At 44.8% G+C, this 26,452-nt stretch overlaps 1 protein-coding gene across 15 annotated transcripts in view; it reads right to left on the bottom strand.

Moving 5' to 3' along the window:
• The window catches only part of nfixb (nuclear factor I/Xb), a 136,778-nt gene that overhangs the window by 73,701 nt on the left and 36,625 nt on the right, over positions 1-26,452 (bottom strand). For all 15 annotated transcript variants that reach the window (XM_061700299.1, XM_061700295.1, XM_061700300.1 and 12 more), the window contains one exon: positions 12,163-12,694. In XM_061700299.1, the coding sequence (XP_061556283.1) occupies positions 12,163-12,694 (532 nt within the window). The remainder of the gene's footprint in view (positions 1-12,162; positions 12,695-26,452) is intronic.

Raw genomic sequence — 26,452 nt, 5'->3', positions numbered from 1 at the left:
CTGCAGTCCAGACCTGTCTCCCATTGAAAATGTGTGGCGCATTATGAAGCGTAAAAGACGACAACGGAGACCCCGGACTGTTGAACAGCTGAAGCTGTACATCGAGCAAGAATGGGAAAGAATTCCACCGACAAAGCTTCAACAATTCGTGTCCTCAGTTCCCAAACGTTGATTGAATGTTGTTAAAAGAAAAGGTGATGTAACACAGTGGTAAACATGACCCTTTTTGGAACCTGTCGCAGCCATAAAATTATACGTTAATGATTATTTGCTAAAAACAAACTTTATCAGTTTGAAAATTAAATATCTTGTCTTTGTAGTGTATTCAATTAAATATACGTTGAACATGATTTGCAAATCATTGTATTCTGTTTTCATTTATGTTTAACACAACGTCCCGACTTCATTGGAATTGGGGTTGTAAAATCAAGGAGAGAAAACCTTGATTGTTTTCACAAAATATCTTATAGAAAAGGAAAAAAAAAAAAGAAAAATCTAACCACCAAAGATGGTCTGTACTTGAGGCTGTTTGTGTTAAAGTGGCACTATGCAGGCCCCCAAAAAAATGGCATGTAAATGCAACACACCACAAAGAAGAGAAATGTTAACAAGCCTGCCAAATTTGAATGAATAAACCAAATATGTAAAGTCAGCTTTTACAACTTGAATAATAAGGGCCACCTCTCAGCTCTCAGACGTTGTGGGCTTTCTCACTCGCCCAGCTATAAGGACGGCTGTTGTCCAGAGTTTGCGTCCGTTTGGCTTTTCTTTATTTTATTTTATTTTTTCCCCACCCGCTGCATCGCTTGAACTGCTGGTGTACATTCCTCAGGTGCTCGATCAAATTTGTGGTGTTGAAGCATTTAGACGACGTTCCCCACCACGTACTTCAGTTGTGCACAGACTGCCAATAACGTACGTGTTGTTTGTCTGAGACACCGCAAAATAGTCCCACACCGATGACGTGTTTTTTCACAGACAAGATTGAAAAAACTTTACTGGCCTTCAGATAGTTACAGTACTGCGCAACAAGACACGTGACGAGGCTAAAAACAAACTAGCTTTTGGATTCATACGCGACGAAGACTCGGAGTTAAATGTCTTGCGCGGAGCCGACCGATGACGTCATCGATCGGATCGGCGACTTATGACATGAAAGCCGATCGGCGTAAAATGCTAAATATCGGCCGATACCGATAACACCGATCGGATCGGCGTAAAGTCTAATCGTTAGCTTGCTAACTGCACACCGGAGTGGTAAATGGGGCTTGTTATGGAAGCTAAGCACAGCTAACACCCAACTGAGCAGCCAAACGAAATCACATCACTTTGTCCTTATATGGTGGGGGAGGGAACTCGCACTAGAAAGTATACGCCACAGTGCCGTGATGCCATTGAGTTTTAGCCCCGCCCACAAAATCAGGAAAATCCAAATGGTGAAAAAGTCAACAATCCAGCACTATATTGTTATCTCTTGGCATATGTTTCCAGCACTTCTCTTCAAACATATTTCATGTATTTAGAAACAAAACACAGATATCTGCTTAGAGCCCCTTTAAGAGATTTAGCCTGGACAGCACAGTAAGAGGGGAAGACAAAAATTAAAAAATGTACCGGCATTACCAGATAACTAGCAACCCTTTACTGCTCAGTGACTGTTTTTTTTTTTTTTTTTTTTTTTTTTTTTTTTTTTTTTGTCAATGTCTTTCTGTCTCCAAAGCGTTCTCTGTCAATTGACCGTCTGTTGTCGTACGAGAGCGGCTCCGACGACCGGAGACAAATTCCTTGTGTGTTTTTTGGACATACTTGGCAAATAAAGATGATTCTGATTCTGAAAAAGAAGACAATAGAAGTGAGCTTTATTTTATGAACAACTTACATTATTTTGCTTTGGGGGGGCAAAATGCATAATCTGTTCCCATTAGGATAAAACATCTGGGTGACATGATCAGAGGACGACACCTCAGAAGTACGGTTGTTGTAAATTTGGTTTTCGGGAAACATCAAATTTGTTTCTATGGGAGGACAGCCATGGCAAAGCTCAAAAGGTCAGCCTTTGCCTGTCAATATAAGTTGGCAAAAGAATTTGTGGCAAAAGGATGATGTCTATTTACTGATAGGATGTATATTACTGTAATGATGAGATATTGTGAAAGGAATTCAATGCAGTTTTGTGCCTGAAAGTGAATATTGGTACATTGTATGAAAACCTGCAGAATGAACTAAAACAGATCGTGGAATTTTATATTATCATATTATTCATACTTGAGTCTGGTGTAAGCCATCTTCAGTTTGCTGGGATAATCGTGGTTCTTAGCAGAAGGATTTCCCTGCATAACTGCCAGGATTGTGTAGTTTGAATGTACGGCCTAAAACAATCTTTCAGTCAATCAGAAGATGGAGGAAATGTTTCAAAGCATGTATCCAAAACAGAAATCTTGGTTTTGTAGTAATCACATGAGCAAGTTTGTTTAGGTCATGCTAGAGGAAAACCACTTAAGATCACGGTAGAGAGGAAAAGAACTCCGTTCCCGATGCCTTTGCTGTGAATACGATCTTGTTTGGATTTGCTTTACAGTCAGAACCAAATAGAGAGTAAAGACAGAAACAAAACACAAAAAAAAGCGAAGTCTGGAGAAAACATTTGGGGGATCTTACCGCTCGCTCTTGGAGCCAAAACCACTGATCAAAATCTTCCCGCGCAATGAGGGCCCGGTTGCTATAATTCATCGTGATCGCCAGTATTTTTTTCATCGGCATGGCCAAAGAGAGCGGCACGTATCCCCTTTCCACCGACGTACACGTGGCGCTATACGCGTGAGCTGGTATTTAAGTTGTCTTGGATTAAGTTCATTGATGAAAAAGCCGCTAGAAAGACAAATCAATTCCTGGGCCACATCAACAATGGCTGGCTATGTCTTGCTGCGTGTTGCAATTGACACGTCAAGACTGCACGGAACGCTCCGGACGTTCCGTTTCCGCTCCCGGCCGACGGTGGTGGCCAAGCTCAAAGAACGAATTACGTTCACTGACAAGATTCGTTCGATTGAACGAAACAACACTAGGCTGCACATGTCGGTCACTTGATACGTTACTAAAAATAAGTCCAGAAACTAGCCAAAATTAGGAAAAAACAAACGTCTTGAGAGAGCTTCTTTTCAAAAGGAAATCTTGATCTTGTATTATTTCGCATCGTAATGTATATATCGCAGGTTTTAAAAAAATCGCAAAGTCATTCTTTTCCAATATTGCGCAGCCCTAACACATACAATTGTGATTCTTCTTATTATTACAATTTTGTGACCAGTCGAACCTCACCGGACGTCTGCGCTCTAACTAGCTGGTCCTGTTGTGACACGGAAGTGTCAGTGCTTCCTCGGAACTCGTTTTGAGGACAGTCTCTCAAAACCTGACACAGAGATTAGATCGTGCTTTTGCTCAAACCATCATGGTTTTTGGAAAAAAAAACGTGCAGCAGAAACTCCGGATCTTTTTTTTTCTCTCCACCCGTATCCCCTCCTTGGCCTGCTCTTAAAATGTTTCCCCTACTTTTAACGGCATGCTCGAGATCACCGTGTCTTAATAAATAGACACTGGCGTACTAAATACAGTACCTTCACTCCCCTCCTCTGTTGCAATGTTAGGCATGCATCAATGTGTGCTTGGCTTCTATGTTTGCGGGAGGAGAGTCTTGCGTGGGGGACGACGTACAGACTAATAGAAACTCAAGTAGGGATGCTTATAATAAACCAATCAGATGGTCGCGCTGAACGGGCAAAGAGCACTACATCAGTGCCATTGCTGCTGATGTCAGTAATAATTATGGAGTGCCAAAAGGTACAAAAGCCAAAAACAAAGACATTCACTTCCTCCTCAATTCTAAACATTCTACAGATAATTTGTAAAAGGGATTTTCCTCATCGAAAAAGGTTTGATTTTATGTTGCTAATGAGGGTCTAATTGACACGACATTCAGAGCCTGCGTGGTTCCAGATGGCTTATGCGAGTGCATGTAGATGTTTCCTTGCAAATGTAGTATTTTCTCTTCATGTATACACACGGGCCTCGTGCGCAGGCATCAGGTGCAAAGTGGGTTCAGGTGCCGGGTGATTGAGGGGCGGTCCAGAGAGAACCATCACACGCTCTAATGCAAAGTGTTTGTTGTCGCTCGGCCGGCTTCTATCGCCTGTGTGAGTTTACGCACGGAGGCGCACAGACTCTTCTCCGTGCCTAAAAACGCCTAAAAAACATACTTCACACGCTGGAGTCCGGCGGACTTACAGGGAGCCGCTGGGGGATTCGGCTTAATCTTTTAAGAGGAAAAGCAGATTGTGTGAAAGAAATGAAAGCAGAGGGGTATGCAGGCCTATGCCTATAAACGCTAATTCAAGTACAACTCACGTGCAATGGCTGGATTCATATGTCCATTGAGTATTTATACCGCAAGTTAATATCTGGTGTGAAAGCTCTGACCTAAGCTCTACACACAGAATCTCTTTGGGACTTAACATGAAGTGACTGGGGAATGCTGATGATAATTCCTAACTCTTCATCACGGGAGAGGTCATCAAAGTAATACAGATGAGCTCTGTAATCTATTATTGGGAAGAATAATTGACCGATTTTGTGTGCTTGACATGGGACAAAAATCTTAGCTGTCTTGAAACAAACAAAAAAGACTTTGTGACAACGTTTCATCATTCATGAACACTGAATTTGTTGCAATTGGTGAGTGACGGCCCACAGCGGCGCATTCAAATATGAGACCCGCTTGCGCACCTGGACCAGTCGACAAGCTCTGTTTCAAAATGCACCTCACGTTCCATTCATCATTTGATACTGTATCAATGAACTCATCAAAAACAATTCTAAATATAATAGACACAAATCTGTTTTAGTGGCTGGGTGATTTTGTCATTATCCCACATGCCAAGAAGGTCCTGAGAAGAGCATTGTCTCGGGCAACTTACTTTTGCTCGTTTTTTCTGTCTGCAAGATGATGTCATTTCCAACAAACTTGGTGGAGGTGTGTAGCATAAGCGCCAACGAAGGCCTTTTATGTCTGTGCTGCATCTGTTTTAACATTAAAAACTACACGCTTTACTTTCTCCTTCGGAGAGTTATGAAACGTGCTCTTCGAGTTGGGCTCGGCCTTTTACGATCCATAGCAAGAGGCTTTGTTTTGGGTGGTGCGGCCCATTAATGTGGCTATCTCAGTTAAGCTTCGGCAACACTTCTCGAAATTCCGTGCAAATACGACCAATGACGGATGACAGATTTTCATGGTCACAGGTTCAGGTTAAGAAACACACCCAAAACCACAATTCAAGAATTTATACAGTTATTTAGGCACATATTTCTCTTCTTCTTTATTTTTTTCATGTTCCATGTTTATAATCCTTGTTTTTGGTAATGTGTTGTAATTATTATGATGATTATTATTATTCCCTGCATATTTATTGATTGTGTTTCATACATTGTCTTTGCCTTTTTGTGTGGACACTCTTTCAGAGGGGTCCATTTACTTGTTGCTTACTATTGATAATTTACTAATCTTAAGTGTCATTTAATATCGCATGTAAATTGTTGTAAATAATAATTACAGCCTGATTTTTACAAATAAGGACAAGGTTTTCTATATTTGGAGATGAATACATGGTGCATCTTTAATCTTTATTTTCATGGAAGAATAATGACTGTATCTTCCAAATGGTCCTCATGATTGTAAAGTGTATTATTGACAGCAATCTTGATGCCGCAGCTTCAGTCGACTTAATCTACAGTATCTGGTGTGTGCCGGTACCAACAGCGTAGCTATCTGATATTTGCAAGAGTGGGGAAGCCTGAAAAGGATCCGTGTTGCTGTCTGGAGCTCAGTGCTCACACTGTAGGCCACCGTGCCAAGGAAACGGTCCAATCAGGCCCATAGCTGACAATCCTGGAAAACGTGAAAGAAAGTACAGTATAAATAGCCGCTGTAGCTCTGTTCATTTGCGAGCCTTTGGAAAATGACTGCAACCGTAGGCCTTCTTTAGATTCATGCAAGAGGGCCATATAAAATAGGTCGTGCAATGCGTAGCGTCACCCTGATTAACAAATCCAAACATGATTCATCAACGTCTCCCCTTCTAACTTGAGAGAGGAAAACCGATCGAATGTTGTCTTGTATTTTTTTTTTTTTTTTTTTTTTTTTATGAAATGTATGCATAGAAGCTGCCAGTAAGATTTCCAATGAGTGTGGAATCATAGACGAGAGTGGTGCGCCGACGGTTGACGGTATAATAAGCGCGCTGCCCTCCAAAATTGCGACTGTGAAATGGAGCCGGCAAACCTGATGAAACGGAGAGAAGTGAGGGAATTCTCCACCTGTTTTGGATCAAGAGCCGAGAGCTCCTGCCTGCCTTTAATGGCCGTCACGGAAATACAATAACTCCCCCGAAATAATAATCCTAATGTCGAAGAAATGAATGAATCAACTATCAAAAATACAAAGTTACTGCAGACACCGAGCAGCATCGTGACATTATCGTCTCGGAATTTCTTCGGGACTCGTTGAACGCGTCGCGAGAAATAAGCAGGCGAGGCCGATTCCAACTTTTACAAGGGTATCCGTGGACCGCTTTGCGAATAGGTAACGCCAACAAGGACTTTTATAGATGGGGTGTACTTTACAGTGGGAGGCTTTATTCCATACTGCGATTCACACTGGGAAGAGAACCCCCACCCATGCGAGCCCATATATTCACTCTGTTATTTCAGCAAACAAAAGCCGGGCTCTCGAGGCCACGGGTGGATCCGTGAAAAGAAGAAAGGAGTCCTGCTCCCGGTCCGTCTGAATGGGGTCCTTTCACACTTAGAGAGGCCTGTTTACTCTCCCTCAATAATGCCTCTAATTTCCTGATCATTATTGAGTCATTTTATCCTCCCCCAAACCCGGCGTTTAACGCTTTCTCTCATCGCTGCTCACGTCCTGCGAGGATCCGTCGTCTCTGGCGCCACAATAATCATGCACGTTTCTTCCATTCCCGGAGGAAGTCCATCCGGCACCTGTCCTGTCCGTTTACGTTAGTGCGAGGAAACAAAGAAATTGCAACAAAAGATTCAGATGAATGTATGTACAGCGGCGCCATTACAGACAGCGTGCTTCGAGAATGCAAAGGAAAATAGGAACTACGCCTGGTTACGAGAAGCATCTTTTGAAATGAAACTTTCTTCGCAACAGAACCGAATGTTCGAACGTCCAGTCACTCAATTTGCTTCCATCGGACAGATCGTAAGGGGCACGAGGGATGCGCAGAGGGGGAAAGGTGTGAAACGTAAACACGGCTGTGGCAGGGAGAAGTGTGCAAATGAGAGGGAAAGCGAGCGAGCGAGCGAGCGAGAGAGAAAGGATCCGAAGGAGAGAAGTTGGCAGAGACTCGTCGGTTTGAAAAGCTGGCATCTTCTAAACGGAGCTGCAGCTTCGGGTGCCGACTGCTGCCAAGCGGCGCCACTAGCCTGAATATCTGCCCTCCCTCTCCCTTTGTTTTCAGCGTGGCATTCTGCATCGGCCTTATGCCAAGCTTTTCTTCTTACCTTACATCAGCGCTCGGCGTCGTCCTAAATCCAACGACGGATATTTATTGCTGTCAAGATGGAGGAATGAAGAAGAAATATTTGTGATTACCGATCACCCTGACATACTACAAATGATTATGATATTATATTCACCTTTCAAAAATATCCTGAATTTCCGATTAAAGGAGAGAGAAGAGCGGCGGAACCCGCACGGTGCCGTTTTCTGGATGCAGAGCTCCATCCCGAAATACCGGGCCGTGTCGCCATGCTCCGGGAGAACAAGGCGGGAAGAGGGAGCCTGACTCCAAAGGGGCTGCTGGGAAGCCCCCCACAAAAGACGTCGCTGTCCGCTTTCTATTCCTCGAGCGCCCCCACCCCCACTCCCCCCTCTCGTCTCGGCCTGCTCGCGGACGAGCCGAGCCGCAGGTCTACGTATCGTTTTCGGACGCTGGACAGTGAAGGAGCAGACTCGTCATTGAAATTCACACGCGGAGACCAGACAAAGCAAGCGTTTTGCCACTGTTTTCTTGTTTAAAAGGCCATAATGGTCAAGTAAATGCAGCAGTATAAAACAATAGAGTAAGCCCATCTATTTTATGGAATGTGTTGACTATGCTTATCAATGGAATAAATACATTGCTGTTCAACACATTAGCAACCATGGGTTCCTTGAGTATGGCAAAAAAAAGAATGCAGAACAAGATGTGCACAGCATAGCATTTATTAATTAGCATGAATTATACAAACAATTAGAAACTACTGTACAGTGAAATTAGGAAATAAAAGTAATCCAATAATCACTTTCTGCTCCAGCGGGTTTTCTATTTGGAAAACTAAACGTAACCTTTGTTTCTAAATTTCATTTCATGTAATCGTACACACAGCATTATATGTATGGTGCCTTCTTTTAGTCACTAAACTGGGAAATCGCAGCGGATGTAAAGCGGCTCGGTGTGTCGAGCTGTTCGACGGCACAGTGCGATGGAACGGCGTGAGAAGTGTCTAAAAGCAGGTCAGAAGATGGTGACCATTCTTTCAATGATGTATTTGGAGGCTCTATTGTAATGGAATAATCTGTTTACCAGCTGCGCACTGCACTCCGCTTTTCTCTCACACTCCCTCTTCAACAGAGACAAACACACACACAACACACACCGCTCTGAAAAAGGGCCACGTTTGAGGGGCCCGATGCCACGGTTCTTCCGAAAACCCAACCGCGCCACTGTCGCGAGGAGGTCGCCGATGCTCAGTCCCGTTTACGCAAAATGACAACGGCGTGAAAAAGCTTCCGTCAACGCGTCAGACGAGCGATGTTTTTCACACTTTTGATCTGTACGTGTGCCCTGGTTACGGACGCATGCCGGAATATTCGGGAACAACTCTGTTCTTTCTCAACGACGACAACAACAACAACAAATGCTGTGCACAAAACATCCCACCGAGATTTGGTTCACCTTCTCAAATATTCTGTCCTACAAATATTCAGCAGCATGACCTGCATGGTCTCCTCCTTTATGCAACAGCTAATATTATCGACACTTTGGGTTGAAAAAGATAGATTTGATAGTCTCTCAATCTGGTCATCTGTCTGCCCTTTCTGGATGAAGAGTAATCTCTGGGCCATGTGAGAATGCCTCCCGACACATAATGAGGAAACCGACACCTCATAGAAGCAGCAAGTGCGGATGTGGCGACCGCGTACACACGCACGCATACAGCACATACACTCTCTGTGGGTTTTGGGATGTAGCGCCGGCGCATCTTTGGTTGAAGCAGACCTCACTCTCTTTTCATCATTAGGGCACAAGTAACGAAAGTCGTATGAGACATCTCGGACTCTAAACGTGACTCATGCTGGAACTCCGTGGATGAGTAAGAATGACAAATACGGAACACTTTGCTCAGAGAACATGACCTGATCCGAGCCTCTGGGCGGAAGCGAGGCCAAAGCGGTGAGCCAAATATTGCTTTCCATAAACGTGTTCGAAGAGAAAACTCAGCCACCCGCCCTCCTCATGTTCTACATTTCACACACATTGCAGAATGATTTTTTTTTTTTTTTTCTAAATCATCTTCAAATGCAGAATAAGTGAGGAGAAAATAAATCGTTAGTGCCAGACAATGTACGTATTCATCAAGAGGAGGGGAAAAGCCTCTTTGCTCGTGTAAGGTTGCAGCTGCGGCACAGAAGTGCTGATCCAAATGCTGTTTTCAGCTGCTCAAGCACAGAGCGGAGGCCCGAGTCTTTAAATTTGCACCCAAAAAAAGCCGATAAATACATTTGAAAAGTGCAGAGACACACAATGTCCAGCTGAGAAGCAGCCGCAGACGAGGGGCCGTTCTGTCAATCATACCGCTTGAACGCAGAGCCTCCCCCGCAGCTGGCGAAAGGGACATCAGTGGGACAAGAGTGCGGCACGGGGCGGGGAGGGGGTGAGACGGCTGCGGTCCAATCATCGGGCTTGGCGACCGATAGCTTCCGCAAAGACACCGACACCCTGGAACGAGGGGCTAAGAATAAAAGTGTTCAACTGCCACCCCAAAGGTTAGAATGGACACACGCTCTGTTTGTCTTCTGTAAACTCCAGCTAACCCCCGCGGGGTCCAAACGGCACAATAGCGAAGGAAAAAAAAGGGAAAAAAGTCATTCGAGTCACTTTCCGCTCTCGTCGCTGCAAGGTGCAACAGAGGAAAAGAAGGTCAGGGGAGGAAGCCCGCATGTGGAAAAATGTTCTATGTTCTTGTCCTTAAAAATATGCACAAATAATACAATACAATTAAGCTCTTGAGGCATCAATGCTTACACATGTACGGAACACATTTAACGTAAGCACAAACACGGCAGAAAAACGAACCGGGCTCTAGCGCACGCGAGCGGCCGCCCGGCCGCCGGATTCCGCCGCCGGGTAAACAAAGGCTTTGGTGCGAGGGGCACCGGGCCGCGCTGGGAGCTAATCTGAGCCGCAGTTCGCCACGGCGCATTGTGGAACAGGAAGAGGCGCTCGCGGAGGCCCGGCAAACTCAAGCGGTGTTACACACTAGGCTGAAAAGAGCCTGGCATGGGGTTCGCTGTAACAGAGGAAGGCTGCGCCTCGCTGCCAACTAGAAGAATTAAGGCCCAGTAACTGCAGGCCAGTCTGTGCTAAATGAAACAGGGATAATAATAAAAAGGCAGGGAGTATACGTGTGTGTGTGTGTGTGTGTGTGTGTGTGTGTGTGTGTGTGTGTGTGTGTGTGCGCGCGCGCGTGTCATCCACATTTACACCTCGGTGTACCTTCAAATGGAATGAAGCCATCTAAACTGTGACTGAAAATAGTTCACAAATTTGAAATATACAATATACAGTTTGTAAAATAATCAATGATCCCTTATTTCGATAAATTGCATTTACTTTAAGAAACGGCATTAAGGTATCTGATGAAAACAATGGTATTCAATTCATTTCAATGACGACATTTGATTCTGATTTGGTTTAAGCTGCACATTAAGTCAAAATGATAACGTCTCAAGACGAATGCAATTGATACCCGACTCGGTATCAATTGCATTAGCTATATATTGCTTTTTATTCATTTACCAATAAATGTTTTTTTATTTTTTATAATAAAAAAATTTTTTTTTTTTTTTTTGCATGTAGATGTACAGGTAATATTACATTTTCATAAATTACTATTTACAAACTAATACATAGAAAATAAGGCAATTATGTTCAAAGTTTGATCAGCCAATAGTTCCGCTGCAAAATATACGAGTACATATAGGGAATTTCAAAGCATTCGTTAATGTTCTTACTGTAGAATTCCAGCATGTTTTCCATGCATTCATGCCATATCTTTCTCAGTTGAGCACCAAAGACAGAAAAAGAAAAAAAAAAACAACTTGTATGACCGTAATGAAATGGTCAATGATGGAAGCTGAAGGAGAGATGTGCTCCGTGTGTGTGTGTGTGTGTGTGTGTGTGTGTTGAGTTTTAGAGGAAAGAAAGCTGAGCTGGATTCATTCAGGCAGAGGATGCAGACAGGCGGACTCTCCCTTTCTCTTAAACTACCTGGGATCAGGCCAGCTGTCACGGCGTTCTCTAGACCGCCACACACACACGCACACACACACACACACACACACACACACAAATAAAAAAAAAAAAAAGAAAGCCACGCACACCAATCTCATAAAAACATTCACATGGATTATAGACACATGACATACTGTTGCGCGCGGGCACACAAATGTACCCGTACACACAGGCGCATGCATGCACACGCAGATAAACAGGCAGGTCTGCAGATGCTAATGTTTACTGATGGTGCTGGGGAGCGTGCACATTTGGATTTCGACAAATTTGCATGCAAATACTTCAACGAATGTACTGATGAGAACACGTCCCTAGGTAAACACAGGTTTTAATCCTCACTGTCAATTCTTCAAACCGGAAATACACCTCAATCTCAGAAACATGTTTAAGATTGTACAGGAGAGATGGTCTCGTAGGGTCACTGGTTTGGGTCGAGTTTTGAACAACAAGCTAGCGTGTGAGTACGTGACTTTGAGTATGAAGGTCAAGAAAGACAAAAAAGAGGTGTGTTCGCTACGCCGGCAAGACGTACCTGGTGTGTGGACAAAGTAGGCCAGGTAGAGGTCCAGCTCCTTGACCGTCACTCCGATGTGGTGCGGCTGGACGCACAGGCCGTGGTTGGAGCACTGGGGCGACTTGACCAGCCGCTCCCCGTCCGTGCTCTCCAGCGGGCTGCCTTTGAACAGGATGACCATCACCAGGTCCAGCCTCCACACCTTGTCGGCCTGACGGAGGCAGTCGATGCGGCGGATCTTTCCTTTCTGGTCGGGATTGGACAGCACGCAGCAGGGCGGCTTCTTCCCCGTGATAGTGAGCACGAAGTCCTCGCGGAACTCGGGCCGGATGTCCTTGCGTAGCTTGGCGAGCAGCCGCGAGGCCCACTTCTGCTTGATCTCGGGCTTCTCCCCCAGCAGCTCGTCCTTCACCGCGCGCTCCTCATCCTTGGTCATCCTCTTTTCATGCTTCTTGAAGTACTTGCGCTTACGGGCTTGCAGGTTGAACCAGGTGTACGAGAAGGCACGGACATGGGGGAGGAGGGCCTCAATGAAGGGATGAAATTCATCCTGGGGAGTGAGAGAGAAGAAGGTGTTTCAAATGTGCTTTTCTATCCGAGACAAACCTCAAGGAACACGGATGCAATTTAAATGAAGAAACGCATGCATTCAACTGAAACTACGACATATTTAACAACACACTTTTTTTGTCAGCGTACTCAAAATTACGGCCCAGTAGTCAATTCAAAATCAAACGTACATTCTAATATGATGTAAGCAAAAATAAAAACGGGAACAATTTCAATTGAAAAAAAATACTAGTTTTCATTTGTCTCCTTTCACACAAATAATCCACGCAAGGATGCAAATACAAAATGTGGAAAAGCTGAGCACTCTCGCCACTTTCTGCAGTAAAAGAGAAGTTATTCTGCTGTACCATAATACCTTCACTACATATCTGTGGGAAACAAAGCCCAGATCTCGCCATAGCGTTCCAGTGCCAGGCTCGCCACGCACCGGTCGCTCACCGTCGCCGAGTTTTGCCGCCGCGAGACCACTGTTGAAATGTGCTGCTAAAAGATCAGCCATACCATTTCCTGTCTCTGCTATCATGCAAAGGACTTCCAAGCAGACTCACATTTCCACAACAAACTGAAAGCAGACAGAAATCGTCACAGAACACCACGCAGCTAGAAGAAGACAGACGGCCTGGTAGTTACCATTTTGCACTCTCATCATAAATTTGGCACAGCACTTAAAGTGAAAAAAAAAATACAAAATCTCCTGCAACAGTTTTTTTTTTTCCTCCTGCGCTCCCCAATGAAAAAGCGAGTACTGGTTTGGCAAAGAGTGGAGAACTAATGGGGAGAGGGAAAAAATGGATGGGATGTCAAAAATAATTAGCAGAATAAGCTGCTTACTAAAAGCAGTGGGTTAGATTTTGTCAACAAAAAAATCAGGAAGGAAAAAGTTCAGGTTTCACCGCAATAGGAATTTGGCCAGCAGGTCATTAGGCAAAAGCAAAAAAAAATGCAACAACAACAACAACAAAAATGTCCAGGAAAAATTCAATTATTAACAGGATTTGAATTGTGAGAATGAAAAAAAAAAATAGGACAACATAGATGATGCACTTAAAAATTAAAAGCTCCGTTGTGCATCCCCCCCCGCGCCCAAAAAAAAAAAAAAAAAAAAAAAAAAAAAACCTTGACAAAAAAATCCTTGGCAAGGAGTTATTTGGTAGTGGTGTCTGCTCTGATCCCTGGGCCCGGTGCAAGAGTCTCACACACACACACGCACACACACACGCGCGCACACACACACAGAGGGGCCGGGGGGTGGGTGGGGGGGCTGGGGGCAGGGAGAGCAGAGCACAGAATGGGGGGAAAAAGGGAGAGTCGAATCAATGTTGGACGAGCGCATACGACCGCTGGCAAAGCCGAGTGTCGCTTCTTTTTTCCCCTTTTCTCTCCAACTCTCTCTCTCTTTCTCTTTCTGTTTTCCCGCTCGCTGTCTCTCGTCCTCGCCGCGCTCTTTCCCCGACCGTCGCTTGAGCCTTTGCCAGCGCGAGGAAGGCCCACCTATTTGGCAACACGACGCCCGTAGCTCAGCCAATGCGTTAGCTTCGAGGGCTGAAAGGGAGGGAAGAGAGACAGAGGAAGAGCGTGGAGGAGGGAGGGTGGCAAGGAGAGGGAGAGAGAGGAAAGGGGGGGGGGGGCCGCCAGAGAGTGTGCGGCCTTGTCGAACGTCGCACAATTTGCCAAATCCACAAGTTCCACTCTGACACAGAGACAAAGTTCAGGGGAGTAAGTCTTCCCCTTGCACCAATCCCCCGCAGCCCTCAGACTGCCTCCGTCTTTAGTACGGCTGCCATCGCCCCCCCAGCCCAGCCCAGCCAGGCGCTCCGCTCGCATGATGCCACCTTGGCAGAGGATGGCACGGAGACGGACGCGCGGCTTCAGAATCCCTCCTGACCAGCGCCGCCCGCAGCCGCTCGTGCGTTCGCCGCTGCAAACAAAGAGGAGGACGCGGCAGCCCGTCCAGCCCGGGCGCATACGCACGAACGGCGAGATGATTTCCGGGCACCGATACAGTCGGTCGGGGCGCTCCGATGCAGATTTTGGAGGGGCAACTGAATGTACGGCCTCAGCTGTTTCAACACAAGATAAACGCTCAACAGAGTGTGATGTGCCGCCTATGAATCCTCAAATGACACACATCCTCCCAAACTGCCGGGACAATTTGGGCAAGCCAGTCCGCGAGCGGCGCCGGCCGCCAGGTGCGAGTCCTTCCGGGTTGCACCTGCGCTGCACGCGGCTCGTCACAAGGTAAACCGTGCAGATAGGGGTCATCGTTGAATAGCTGGAATGCCGCCCTGTCCGCCTCAAAGAAACAAAAAACAATCATGAGACTGCTGCAGCCGATAATTATGGATAAAAGAAATCTGACATTACGATGGTTTCGCGGTGCTGCTGTCAAAACCCCTGCCATCCATTTTCATTAGACTACGCTGACTCGTGCAAAACCCAAATTCCCAAAAAACCCGAAAAAAACGGAGGTTGCATGTTGTGGCTCGCATCGAGCTTGAAATTCCTCATGTAATCAATGCAAATTTGCATTCAGCAAACACAGACGCTCATCGGCGCGCACACGTACAACGCAGCCGGCGTCGTTTCGCTACTAAAACCTCGTGCCTTCCAATTCCAAACAACAGAACGCTCGACGGAGCTTCAACACGGGGCCGCACGGGAAACGCGGGCCCGGAGGAGAACTGAACCGACTCGCACTCCCGACACCTCCGCGTTCATCCTCGCTCTTCGCTCTCGTCTGACCGAAGCCAAACGAGGTCGAGCGACAAAAGAAGCCAAGAAAGGAAAAGGGATTCACAAGTGTCGTCGTGCTAAGCGTGTGTGGCGCTAAGGTGGCTTCATAGTTAAATATAGCTGGGTGTTTGTCACCGCCGCCACCTGCGGAAAGAAAATCCGGAAGCTCCGCGGCATGAGATAAACTGGCACTTCGACGTGTTTGCCTTTCAAACTAAATGACGGCTTTGTGGGTGACACTGCCAAAATGCAAATAAACCACCATTCAAATGTCACAAAAATTGCTCGTTCTCCTTCGTCATACTATTTGGCTGAAAACACCACCTAGCCTCTGTAGGTACAATTCTAGGAATAACTCTCGGAGCCTTTAAATTGGCAAATCTCGAACCCGGCAGATGAACGGACGGATCCACTCGACACGGACGGTCCTGCGGCCAAAACCAACAGCACGTGGGAGGTGACTTGAGGTGAATCCCTTTACCCGGGAATTCAATGAGGCCAAACGCACTTGGACTTCAGATTTCATTTGGATTTAGCGGCACTTAGAAACAGTCTGTGATTTTCCGCTCGGATTTCTTTCGAGCCTAAACTAACACGGCCAACGTACAGCTTATTATTAATTCCGGGTTTTAAGACAAAAACTGAGCTTGTTTTCCCAGGCAGAAAAAAATACACTCAAAAGATATCAATTGTATCATCAATGTGGTAATATTTGGAAAGTCATTTGCACCCGCAGGCGTCTCTTAATTTGTCAGGGTGCATCGCCCAGAAAGGAAAACAACCTAACTAACGGGGAGGGGACACTTAAATACACAAAACGTTGTTGTTGTTGTTTTTTTATATATATATATATATATATATAAATAGCACATGATCGATCAAGTGCGAGAAATAAGACAAACAGTCGTCAATCTTCTGTAAAAGACCTGGCGTCATTTGTGCAAGCGCATAAAAGCGTTCGTCAGGCCGGCGCGCCCCCGCCCACGCGCGCGTCGGATGTGTGTGTGTGTGCGTGTGTGTCAAGAAAAAGAATTGCGTGTCCATCGGGTCTGCCTCGGATGTCGCCGTGCATGCGGAGAGGATTGCTGCGATGCGTTTTACGTTTCATTCTGCGAAGACTTCGAGACGCGACGCGATTTCCCGCCTTTGTCTCAATTGTCTGCACGTGCGACCGGCGGCTGCCAATTCCGTCGAACTGCGCTCGCCTCATTTCATGACATCGATGGGATATTTTTTTAAACGTCGTTTTTAACGCTTCAAAAACAGTATGATTCTGATGATGATTATTATTATGATTATTATTTGAGAACAAAATGGAATGCATTTGTATACATTTTGTCATGACTTGGGGTGATTTCCCAGCCATTTACATATGGAACCAAACCTAAGCTTACGCTCAAAATATTGAAATATGTTTGCATCTGTGTTTATGAAATCAAAGGGCGTTGCTATTAATAATTGACTGTAACAATAACCTCCTCCGAAGACAAATACTATCCCAATACTAAAACGGGCCTAGATGAATGCGTTCAAAAAAAAAGTGTTTCCTTTTTTCTTTTTCTTTCAGGTATGCTAACATTGATTTTTGTTCCTGCTCGAAAATGGAACCAATTTAGAATTGATTGCAGCATTCTGTGCAATTGCTCTTATCTGGCCCCTGCCAAAGTGCGCAAATCAGAAGAAAGGGCTCGTGCGCCCCGCGTCGCCTATTCCCGTGTTACGTGACCTCGCTGAGGTGGCGCCGCATCTCATTAGGCCAATGAAACCCTTAAACACCTAACCTTAAACACCTAGGCCTTAAACACCTAACCTATAATTCCATGACAACAAGCTGGCAATTTTTTGACTTGAGTTCGTTGTCACATTTCTGTGGGGCCAATTATTTATTACTTGTGCACTCACTGTAGTTGTCTCGCCATGCTGCACTATTTGCATATACTGGCCACTCATGCCAGAGTAGCATCTGCTCCATTTGCACACTGATTGAGGAGTATCTGTAACATTTGCACAACCGACATTGTCCCAGATGATCGCACTACTCGTCACTTTAAACCGCATACACTCCTTGAAGTCTCAGCGCCCTTTGCACAATGGTCATTGCGCCGGACTATTGCAATATTAGTCGTTCGAACTGCTCTAAGTGCTAGAGGACTCTGCATCTTTTTGCACAATTGTTTTTTGTCAATGTCTTTATGTCCCCAAAGTGTTCTGTAAATTGACTGTCTGTTGTACTCGAGCGGCTCCAACTACCGGAGACAAATTCCTTGTGTGTTTTGGACATACTTGGCAAATAAAGATGATTCTGATTCTGATTCTGAAAACACAGCGCGCATGAGCAGAGGAACCGCCGGTCGCCGGGTCCTTCGTTAGCGCGCCGCCGCCGTCCTCTCCTGCCCAACTGAGCGACCCCGACCCCGACCCCGGCCAGAGCATGACGCCGCATCCCCTCGACCCGAGCTCAGCTGACCGCAAGCCGCCACGGTCCGGCGTAGACCGGGACGGGGCGACCGCTGCACATTTCGACAAACGATTGACTTTTGGAGGGAAACAGGTTGAATGCGCGCTGACTGGTTTCCCGTACAGTCAAAGCTGGCATTAGCGCTGACCTAGCCGCAGTTACTACGTCGGTTAGACATCAAATGATTACATTTTCAATGAAGGAGAAAAAAGGAGGCCAGAACAAGCCACACTCTTTGTTGCTGCGGCAAGCAAGTTATGCATCAACATCCTGAACGGCTTGTACTCATCTGAGTGCGCAAAAGCCGCATCTCGCTATGTGTGAAAAATCTGCAAGCAATTTGCGGCGGCCTCATGCTAACTTTTCCCAAGGTGGTCCACGGTCGGACCAAGTGAGGAAGAGGCCCGCACGGCACATTCCAGACCGACAAAGAGGCTCTCGCTGCGACCTCTGCATCTGACCGCCCTACTTTGTCCCGTTGACATCTCCGTCAACTGGAGTGTTACATTCTGCACATTGCGGGCAAATGAAGTGATGCGGATACGTATGCAACCCACTGCGCTGCATGAAAAAACACTATCGTTAGCTGTTCCCATTGTGGTGACATCACTGCGGACCGAAAGAATTGATGCCATTTTTTCGAATTCAAATGCACGCATAGACATGCAGACAGAAGCAAAGCAGTGTTGATGTACTTGTAAAAGAGGAGCACACATTTTACCCACATCCGTGATGCGTCAGTAGAGCATTCGGATGTCAGCTTTGCCTTCCTATAGCCTCGCGAGACCCAAAAACATTAGACTTGGGGCAAAATATGAGAAAGATGACGATGATACAGTTGAGTCGTACAACGCCGCAAACTACATCTTCAATAGTATCGATCAAAGCCGAGTAGACTGTGATCTTTGGAAGAGCTGAACTTTTGGATTCAGCTCTCGTTATGTCATCCGGACAACGAACGCGTCGAATCGAAGCTTATTTGGTCGCGCGAGCCAGGAGGCCCGCTCGGCGTCGCGATAGCCTCGACCGTTTTCTCACCGTGCCGGCAGACAGACCGCCGCGCCCTCGGCCGCCGCTGCCGACTGGACCGGAATGCGATTTGTGGTGCTAACATTTTAGATTTAAATATAACTGCGGTGAATTGGGTTAATACGACTGGCTGCGATAGAATCGATCCAAATAGTAAACCTGCCAAAGTGGCCGGTTGATGTGGCAATCTTCAAAAACCGCAGGCGGGTTTTAGCAGCATTTGGCCGTCAGCGGGCGTTCATTTTCTACTCTGCTGAAAACCAGCCGCGCAATCGGTGAACACGTCGCGGTCGACCCGCAACAAAGGACTGCGTTTAGCAAATGCGTTCTATTTATTCTACTGTCCACGTGTGACCTGATCGAAGGTGATATCTTTTTAACAAAAGCAAAAGACACGCTACTTCGAGAGTCCGCTGCAGGCAGCTTGCGTGGCTACGGTTAGCGGTCGTCTTTACTTTTGATCAAAGTCTGACGTTCGGTTGACATTAACTTCACACGAAATTGCTCGCCGATTCGTCAAAAGGCCGAAGGAAGGCGATGTTTGACATATAACGTAACCCCTCCTTTTTTCCCCCCCAAAGGAAGCGATGTCAACGTTCAAGTATTAACTTCATTCTCTTTTTAAGAATGCCAATGTCAGTTTCAAAAGGAAAGTGCACTACTGAAGCAGAGTGTTGACACACTCGATGAGAATCTCTCACATTGTGCGATGTGTGGAAAATGCATACTTGAGCATTTTTGAATGAGTAATATGGCATTGGCGCCACCTTTCCCCACTCAAGGTGCACAGTGTTTGACTGATTTATGAGCAAGCATTAACACCCTATTAGCACGACTAAAAGACATTACACCTTCTTTTTCCATCACATGGATGCATGGATACTTAGGGCTTGCCGTTGTTATTGGGCTTTTCCCCTCTTAAGAACAGCTTTAACATTGGAAAATGCTTTTCCTCATTGAAGTTTGCATTTTCTCGCTCCGGCCTTTTCCCGTTGCACGCCGATCACTCGGAAATGTTCAGCTTGATGGAAAGCAACTTAACCCACGAAAACCCACGATCGCTGCAAATCCATTGTAGGCCACTTTACGGTCATTTATTAAATATAAGAATAAAAAGAATTTGCGCATCCGCGCTGCAATCAAAGGCTCAATTGGGGTTGTACGGGTTTAATTGCCAGCGGGTTCGGTTGCACGTCACACCGATGTGTCGACGCGACAGCAATGTCGGTGGGGGGTATCTGCACAGACTACTTACTGTATGCGGTCCTTGTTAACTTTGGGGCAAATACCAAGTGAAACAGTCCAACAATAAATATTGAGACCCAACTGCTTCATCAGTCAGCCGGCCGATTTAATCGACAAAGAATCAGACAAAGTATTGTAAAACAGTCACATGTTCTGCCTGCAATTCATATCTTTATTGTTGTCAGCGTTCAGAGAAGAAAAAACACATTATTTTATTCGTTGTACAGTCTCGAAATGAATAAGCCGATGAATCGTTGATCGAAATTTTGGATCGTTTTAAAAACATACTAAATATTCGGCCCTTTCACTCCGACACGACCGTAACGTGTGCACGGCCCGTGCGCTCGGAGAAGCGCAATGCAACACACGCGCATCCACGCATAAACCGATCACGGGTCGGCTGCCTCTCCGTGGTCGTCTCGAGGCCCGCATTTCCACGTACACCCCGTGTTAATTTGCAGTTGTTGCAAGCACATTTGCATATGGAGAAATCAAATCGCTTCGTTAACCTTATTGGGATGCGTGAGAGCAGACTGGATCCGGCAGACAGTCTAAAGTTCTCCCCAAAAACGCAGAGACATATGCAAAAGCACAATGGCAGACCAAAATCTCTTGCGAGTATAAAAGCTGCAGGAAAATAAAGTCCACTACTAAGGCAGCGTTGAATGCTTTGCAATCAGACAAATAAAGAGACAATCTAGCACACAATCAAACTAGAGATTTACCCTGTGCTCCTGCCAACAACGAGGCACCACCTCTCTCTGAACAAGGGATGCACTATTGACTACACCCCCGCTCTTTCTGTCTGTCTCTCCAGTCTTTCCTCTGTGCCAGTCTGAAAGGCGTGATGCCAACCTTTTCCACCGTTGGGCATGTTGCCCTGCCCTTTATGCAAATGCTTCTCTAACTTGCAACCATCCGCGTCTGTGCCGCACGGCCTCCCGTCTTTAAAAACCTCCCTATCTGACGCCAGTTTAAACCATAGGGCGGTTGTAAATTAAACGTCGGAAGCATCTCAAATGTTGCCTGTATGGACCTTGAGGAAAGCAGGAAGCTCAATGTGAAGCCTGTAGGCCATCGGCGTGTACAAAACACCAACCAGGGGCAAATATTTAACAGAGGTGCGGTTGCATGTGTCTGCACGAGCCCTGATAAAGGCCAGAGGGAAAGTACATGAAAGGAAGGGGAGAGGGAAATCGAAAGAAACGCTGTCACAGCTAATTGCGATACATTTACAATCATTCAAATATCTTTTTTTTTTTTAGCATTTGGAGTTGTCTGTTCACTTCAGTTTTACTGGTCAAATCAAAAAAGATAACGGAGCCAAAAGGTTTTGAGAGCAAGACGTTAGCATGAGACAGTATAAAACTTGTGTTAATACAGCACGCCGACGAATCATTTCGAAGCACAGCTTCCGCTTCTGCCACGCGGCCAGTCGCACAATCCGGCTGCGACACGGACCCGCGCTCGCACGCCGCAAACACTCCCGCGATCACGCCTGTCTCTTGAAAAGCAACGCGCGCATGACGACATTTTCTTACAACCGTGGAAGAAGCTGAACAAACCTTGTGTCCAGTCCGATACTGGAAAAACTCTCAGTACACTCATAAGATACAGCTGCATAACATAATGAGATCATGTACCTGGACAAACAAAATGCTGCAGTATATTTAGAGAACTAATGAATATGTAGATATTTATTCATTATATACATTTAGATAAATCAGTACAATAATAATTCATTGATAGATCAATAGCCAAATAAGGCACAAATATGACAAACAACTCAGTGATGTCAATCAAAACTACGTGTAAATGTATTCGATTCAGAACCGTTCCTATCATGCCTCACTGCATCACTTCAGAGTTAATAAGCACTTTGATACAGATACATGTAATAGTAGTATGGGCATTGTAACTGAAGAAGAAGAAGAAGAATCATCTTTTATTGTCATCAACATGCATGCATGCATGCATGCATGCACACGAAATGTGTTCTCTGCATTGAACCCATCACGGTGAACACATCCACGTGTCGCATACACAAATGCTGCCACGGTGCTTGATCGGTTAGCACATCTGCCTCGCAGTTCCGGGCGCCGGGGTTCAAATCCCCGGCCCCGCCTGTGTGGTGTGTGCATGTTCTCCCCGTGCCTGCGTGGCTTTTCTCCGGGCACTCCGCTTTCCTCCCGCATCCCAAAAACATGCACGGTAGGTTAATTGAAGACTCTAAATTGCCCGTAGGTGTGAATGTGAGTGCGAATGGTTGTTTGTTTCTATGTGCCCTGCGATTGGCTGGCGACCGGTTGAGGGTGTACCCCGCCTCTCGCCCAAAGGTAACTGGCAGAGGCTCCAGCACGCCCGCGACCCGTGACCCGCGTGAGGATAAGCGGTTCGGAAAATGGCTGGATGAATTGATATTAGGCAAATGTTGTAAAATTTGCAAAAAGAATCACAGATTTAATTTTTCGGCCATTTTGCCTGGCCCTACTACATCTCCACCTCTGCCACGGCAACTCCGCCAGGCAACATTATTCCTCTCAATAGGCTACTGGTGTTAAAACTGGAGTTCAGAACCCATCGAATTCAAGATATCAATTCATCTATTAATTGCTGTACAACTTTCCCCATAGTCAAAATGCAGTCGCATTGCCCATTCCTGTTCCTGTTACTGTTACGCTATGATGTCATATTTTAAGGTTTGATGACTGTGTTGTTGTGACTTTTGTCTTGTCCCATCAGGGGTCGCCACAGACAGTCATTTGCATGATTTGTTTGGCTCCGTTTTTTTGTTCGGGTACCCTTTCCTGGAGTCTCGAAATTAGATCCTCATACTGCCCCCTGGGAGATTTATGGCCATTTTGTCAAGCTAAATTCAGTATGGAATAAACAAACCCCAATGGTTGGTTGGAACATTTGCCAATTTGCCACCCCCCGTTTTCAATGGGGTTTGGTTAGATACTAAGTGGTCGCAGTATTCATACTATGACTTTTCAGTGCAGAACTAAGGGACGGGACTTTCTAACTGCCTCATGCTAGAGCCACAGGGCTCCTCCGCAAACAAATACAGTGCAGCTCAGCCTCCGGTTTGTAGACATCATGGCTCGCGATATGCTTTTGGCACTAAGTCCAAATTGTCAATTCAACGTGAGAACCAAAATAAATGAATTAAAATAACTTTTTTTTTTTTTTTTTTTTTTAAATAGCAAGGTGCAAACGCAACATCCAGCAGCATTTCTCCCAAGTTTTTCCATTTGAGCAATAGTAATAACAAATTCCATTGATTATTTATTATTATTGGCATAATAATAATAATAATTTCCTAAAAAGAAGACGATTGATGTTACATTTTTGTAAAAAAAAAATAAAAATACAAAAAATATTTAACCTGCTTTATCATTAAATAATAGTTTTACGCAATACATAATTTTGTAAAAAAAAAAAAAAAAAAAAAATCCCCAATTTGTTTTTTATGTTTCTATTGAAATGATTCTTTTTTACAATATTTCATCTTTTCCTGTTTAAAGAGAGATAAGCAGTTTGATGTTTTGCATTTTGTTCAACGAATAGGAACCGCACCGTTACCTTAAAACCAAGGAATGTAAGCAATTCCTGATTTTGGTCATACCGTTACACCCTAATTGCTACACTCACTGGATGTTTCATTAGATGTAGCGCAGAACATTGGGATCCAATTTGAGATCCTTATGTGTTATCTAACCACATACAGAGGCAAAACTCGGTCTGTCGCGATAATTACTATATCGACTTATCATTCGATAAATAAAATGGACACAATAGTTTTTCCGGACACGATAAATAGTTATTGTTGTGCTGAGGCTCAACACAACAGAGACACTGAATGGAAAAGTTAAGTGTTTGTTGCCGGGAGCTAACGAGCTCGCTTGCATGCTAACGAGCTAGCCTTCGACCTAACGGGTTCAGGACCTAAACAGCTTGCTCCACCGCGGCAATGTCATTTTAAACGTCAGCGCTTCGCACCAAGTTGTTGTGTGTGTTGGTCCCCAATTAAAACACACGGGAAAGTTAACGGTTTATTATGATTGCTGGCCTGCGAGCTAACGAGCTAAGGAGCTAAACAGCTCGCTTCACCGCGGCAAAGTCATTTAAACGTCAGCGCCTTTGTCCGAGTTAACTGAGTAAGTTAACTCGGACATTATTAAGCATAACCTTAGTGGCACGTTATTCAGCCAGTAGTTGACAACAGCAAAACGTCGACGTACAGTAGATCTGATTGACAGGTGAAGGGCTCGTCTTCATCGGACCGACCACACAGTCCTGCAGCTTATTATTCTCTATTTCAGAGCCATATCATAGAGTAAAGAAAACCAATAGAATAGAGAAACACGAAATTATAATATTGTTAATTGAAGACTCTAAATCGACCGTAGCTGTGAATGTGATTGCGAATGGTTGTTTGTGTATATGTGCCTTGCGATTGGCTGGGAACCCGTTCAGGGTGTACCCCGCCTCTCGCCCAAAGACAGCTGGAGATATGCGGTACAGAAAATGGATTGATGAATAAAAATAATAATAATAATAATAATAAAAATAATCATAACAACACTGCTTTAAAAGCAAAACAAAAAAACTAAAAATAAATAATAAGGGTGGGCCTTATTTTTCGTGATTCCAGAAGCATAAAAAAACAACGATATCGTTTTCCGTGATAGTTTTATCTATCGATATATATATATATATATATATATATATATATAATATATAGTCTTCAAAAGATTGTTATTGCGACAGGCCTAGGCACAACATATTAGAAATTGAACACAACTGAAAACTGCAGCCACATTAATAAAGATACTGTTAGAGTAGTACTTGTCTGACAAAACTTGGCATCATCTTTGAAAAGGTAGATTTTTAATGCAGTCTTCCATTGGGTCTCATCATGCATTCATTTTCTTCAACAATGCAAGATGAAGTGAATTTGTTAGAAACAATACTAATTATTTTGTGTGTGCTCAATGACAAATCTCATTTGCAATCAATGGTCCACATTTGTGGAAGTATTTTATAGTATGGTATGCCACAGAAAATATTGTTTAAATAGGAAACTCAACGTTTCCTAATAAACCTCAGTCGAGCTCTGTATTGTAATTAGAATTTGCTCACATTCGTAGAACCATACTAAAGGCACTAAAGGCACCCCCATGAGGAACTGTTTTGGAGAAACCACATTTATCCTCACAACAGCTAGAATTAAAAAAAAATAATAATAAATCACAAGCCTCTATACAATAGCTTTTAAAGATCTTCCAGGGAAAGAAAAAGAGTAGAAAAAACGATTTTTTTTTGGTGTAGTGTTTCACCAACACACACATACATACAAACATTTCTCACCTTCCTATGTGGGCTTCCTTGATGGATTTGACAGTATCAACATTTCAACAAACGCAATGCTAGTGCCAACAAGTGACAGCATGCAGCAAAGAAAGATTAGAAGTATGCAAGGAAAGACAAGTGGGAATCAAAAACAAAACAAAACAAAACATTTCACTCATCTCACTGTGACTTTCACGATGTTGTCCAAAACTTGAGCAACACTTATGTCATCGGCAGCAGTAATCACAGGTGGTAAAAGATATAGCTGAATACACCTCAGAGCCTATTTGACAACTATACCAGCGAAATCGCACATCCGTGAAACACATGAAGTGTGTGACTATACATGAATTGAATGAGGCCTTTTCTTGCAGGAGGGCCCAGATCAGAACTCCTAACGATGGGATTTGGTGCCGTTGCCTTTCTCCCCTTGGAGGGAGTAATTAGGTTAGGGAGGACAACTGCTGCATTGTTTCAACAGAGAAGGGATTGTACGGGCCAAAGTCCCACCAGCAACATACGTCCCTCACAACAAAAATGCCAAACGGGTTCTGCGGAGCTCGGACACACATCCACACACACAAACAAAGAGGCAGAAATCTTTTTTGGGTGGTGGTTGTTTCCTCTGTTAAGGGGAGAAAATATGCAGCAAAAGCGTTGGTACTTGTGTATTCTATGAAATGTCAAATGTAGTCCAACAGTGTCAGATATCTTTTTGTGTTGTTGTTGCAGTTGTGGGATTCTGCCTCTTTGCAGGACGAACGTTTCTTTTGTGTAACTTAAGGGAATTTAAGTGTCTCCTGTTTCCAGAGTCTTGGCAACACACACCGCTTCAAACTAGTATAATATAGTTATGATGCATTTGCATTCCTTCCAGTCCCCCAGGAAATACAATACGCCTATATCGTGTGTTTTAAT

Source organism: Phycodurus eques, chromosome 16 (assembly GCF_024500275.1).
Source record: "Phycodurus eques isolate BA_2022a chromosome 16, UOR_Pequ_1.1, whole genome shotgun sequence".
Taxonomy (NCBI): domain Eukaryota; kingdom Metazoa; phylum Chordata; class Actinopteri; order Syngnathiformes; family Syngnathidae; genus Phycodurus; species Phycodurus eques.
Note: the sequence above shows the minus strand (reverse complement) of the source record. Positions and strands in the feature narration are given on the sequence as shown.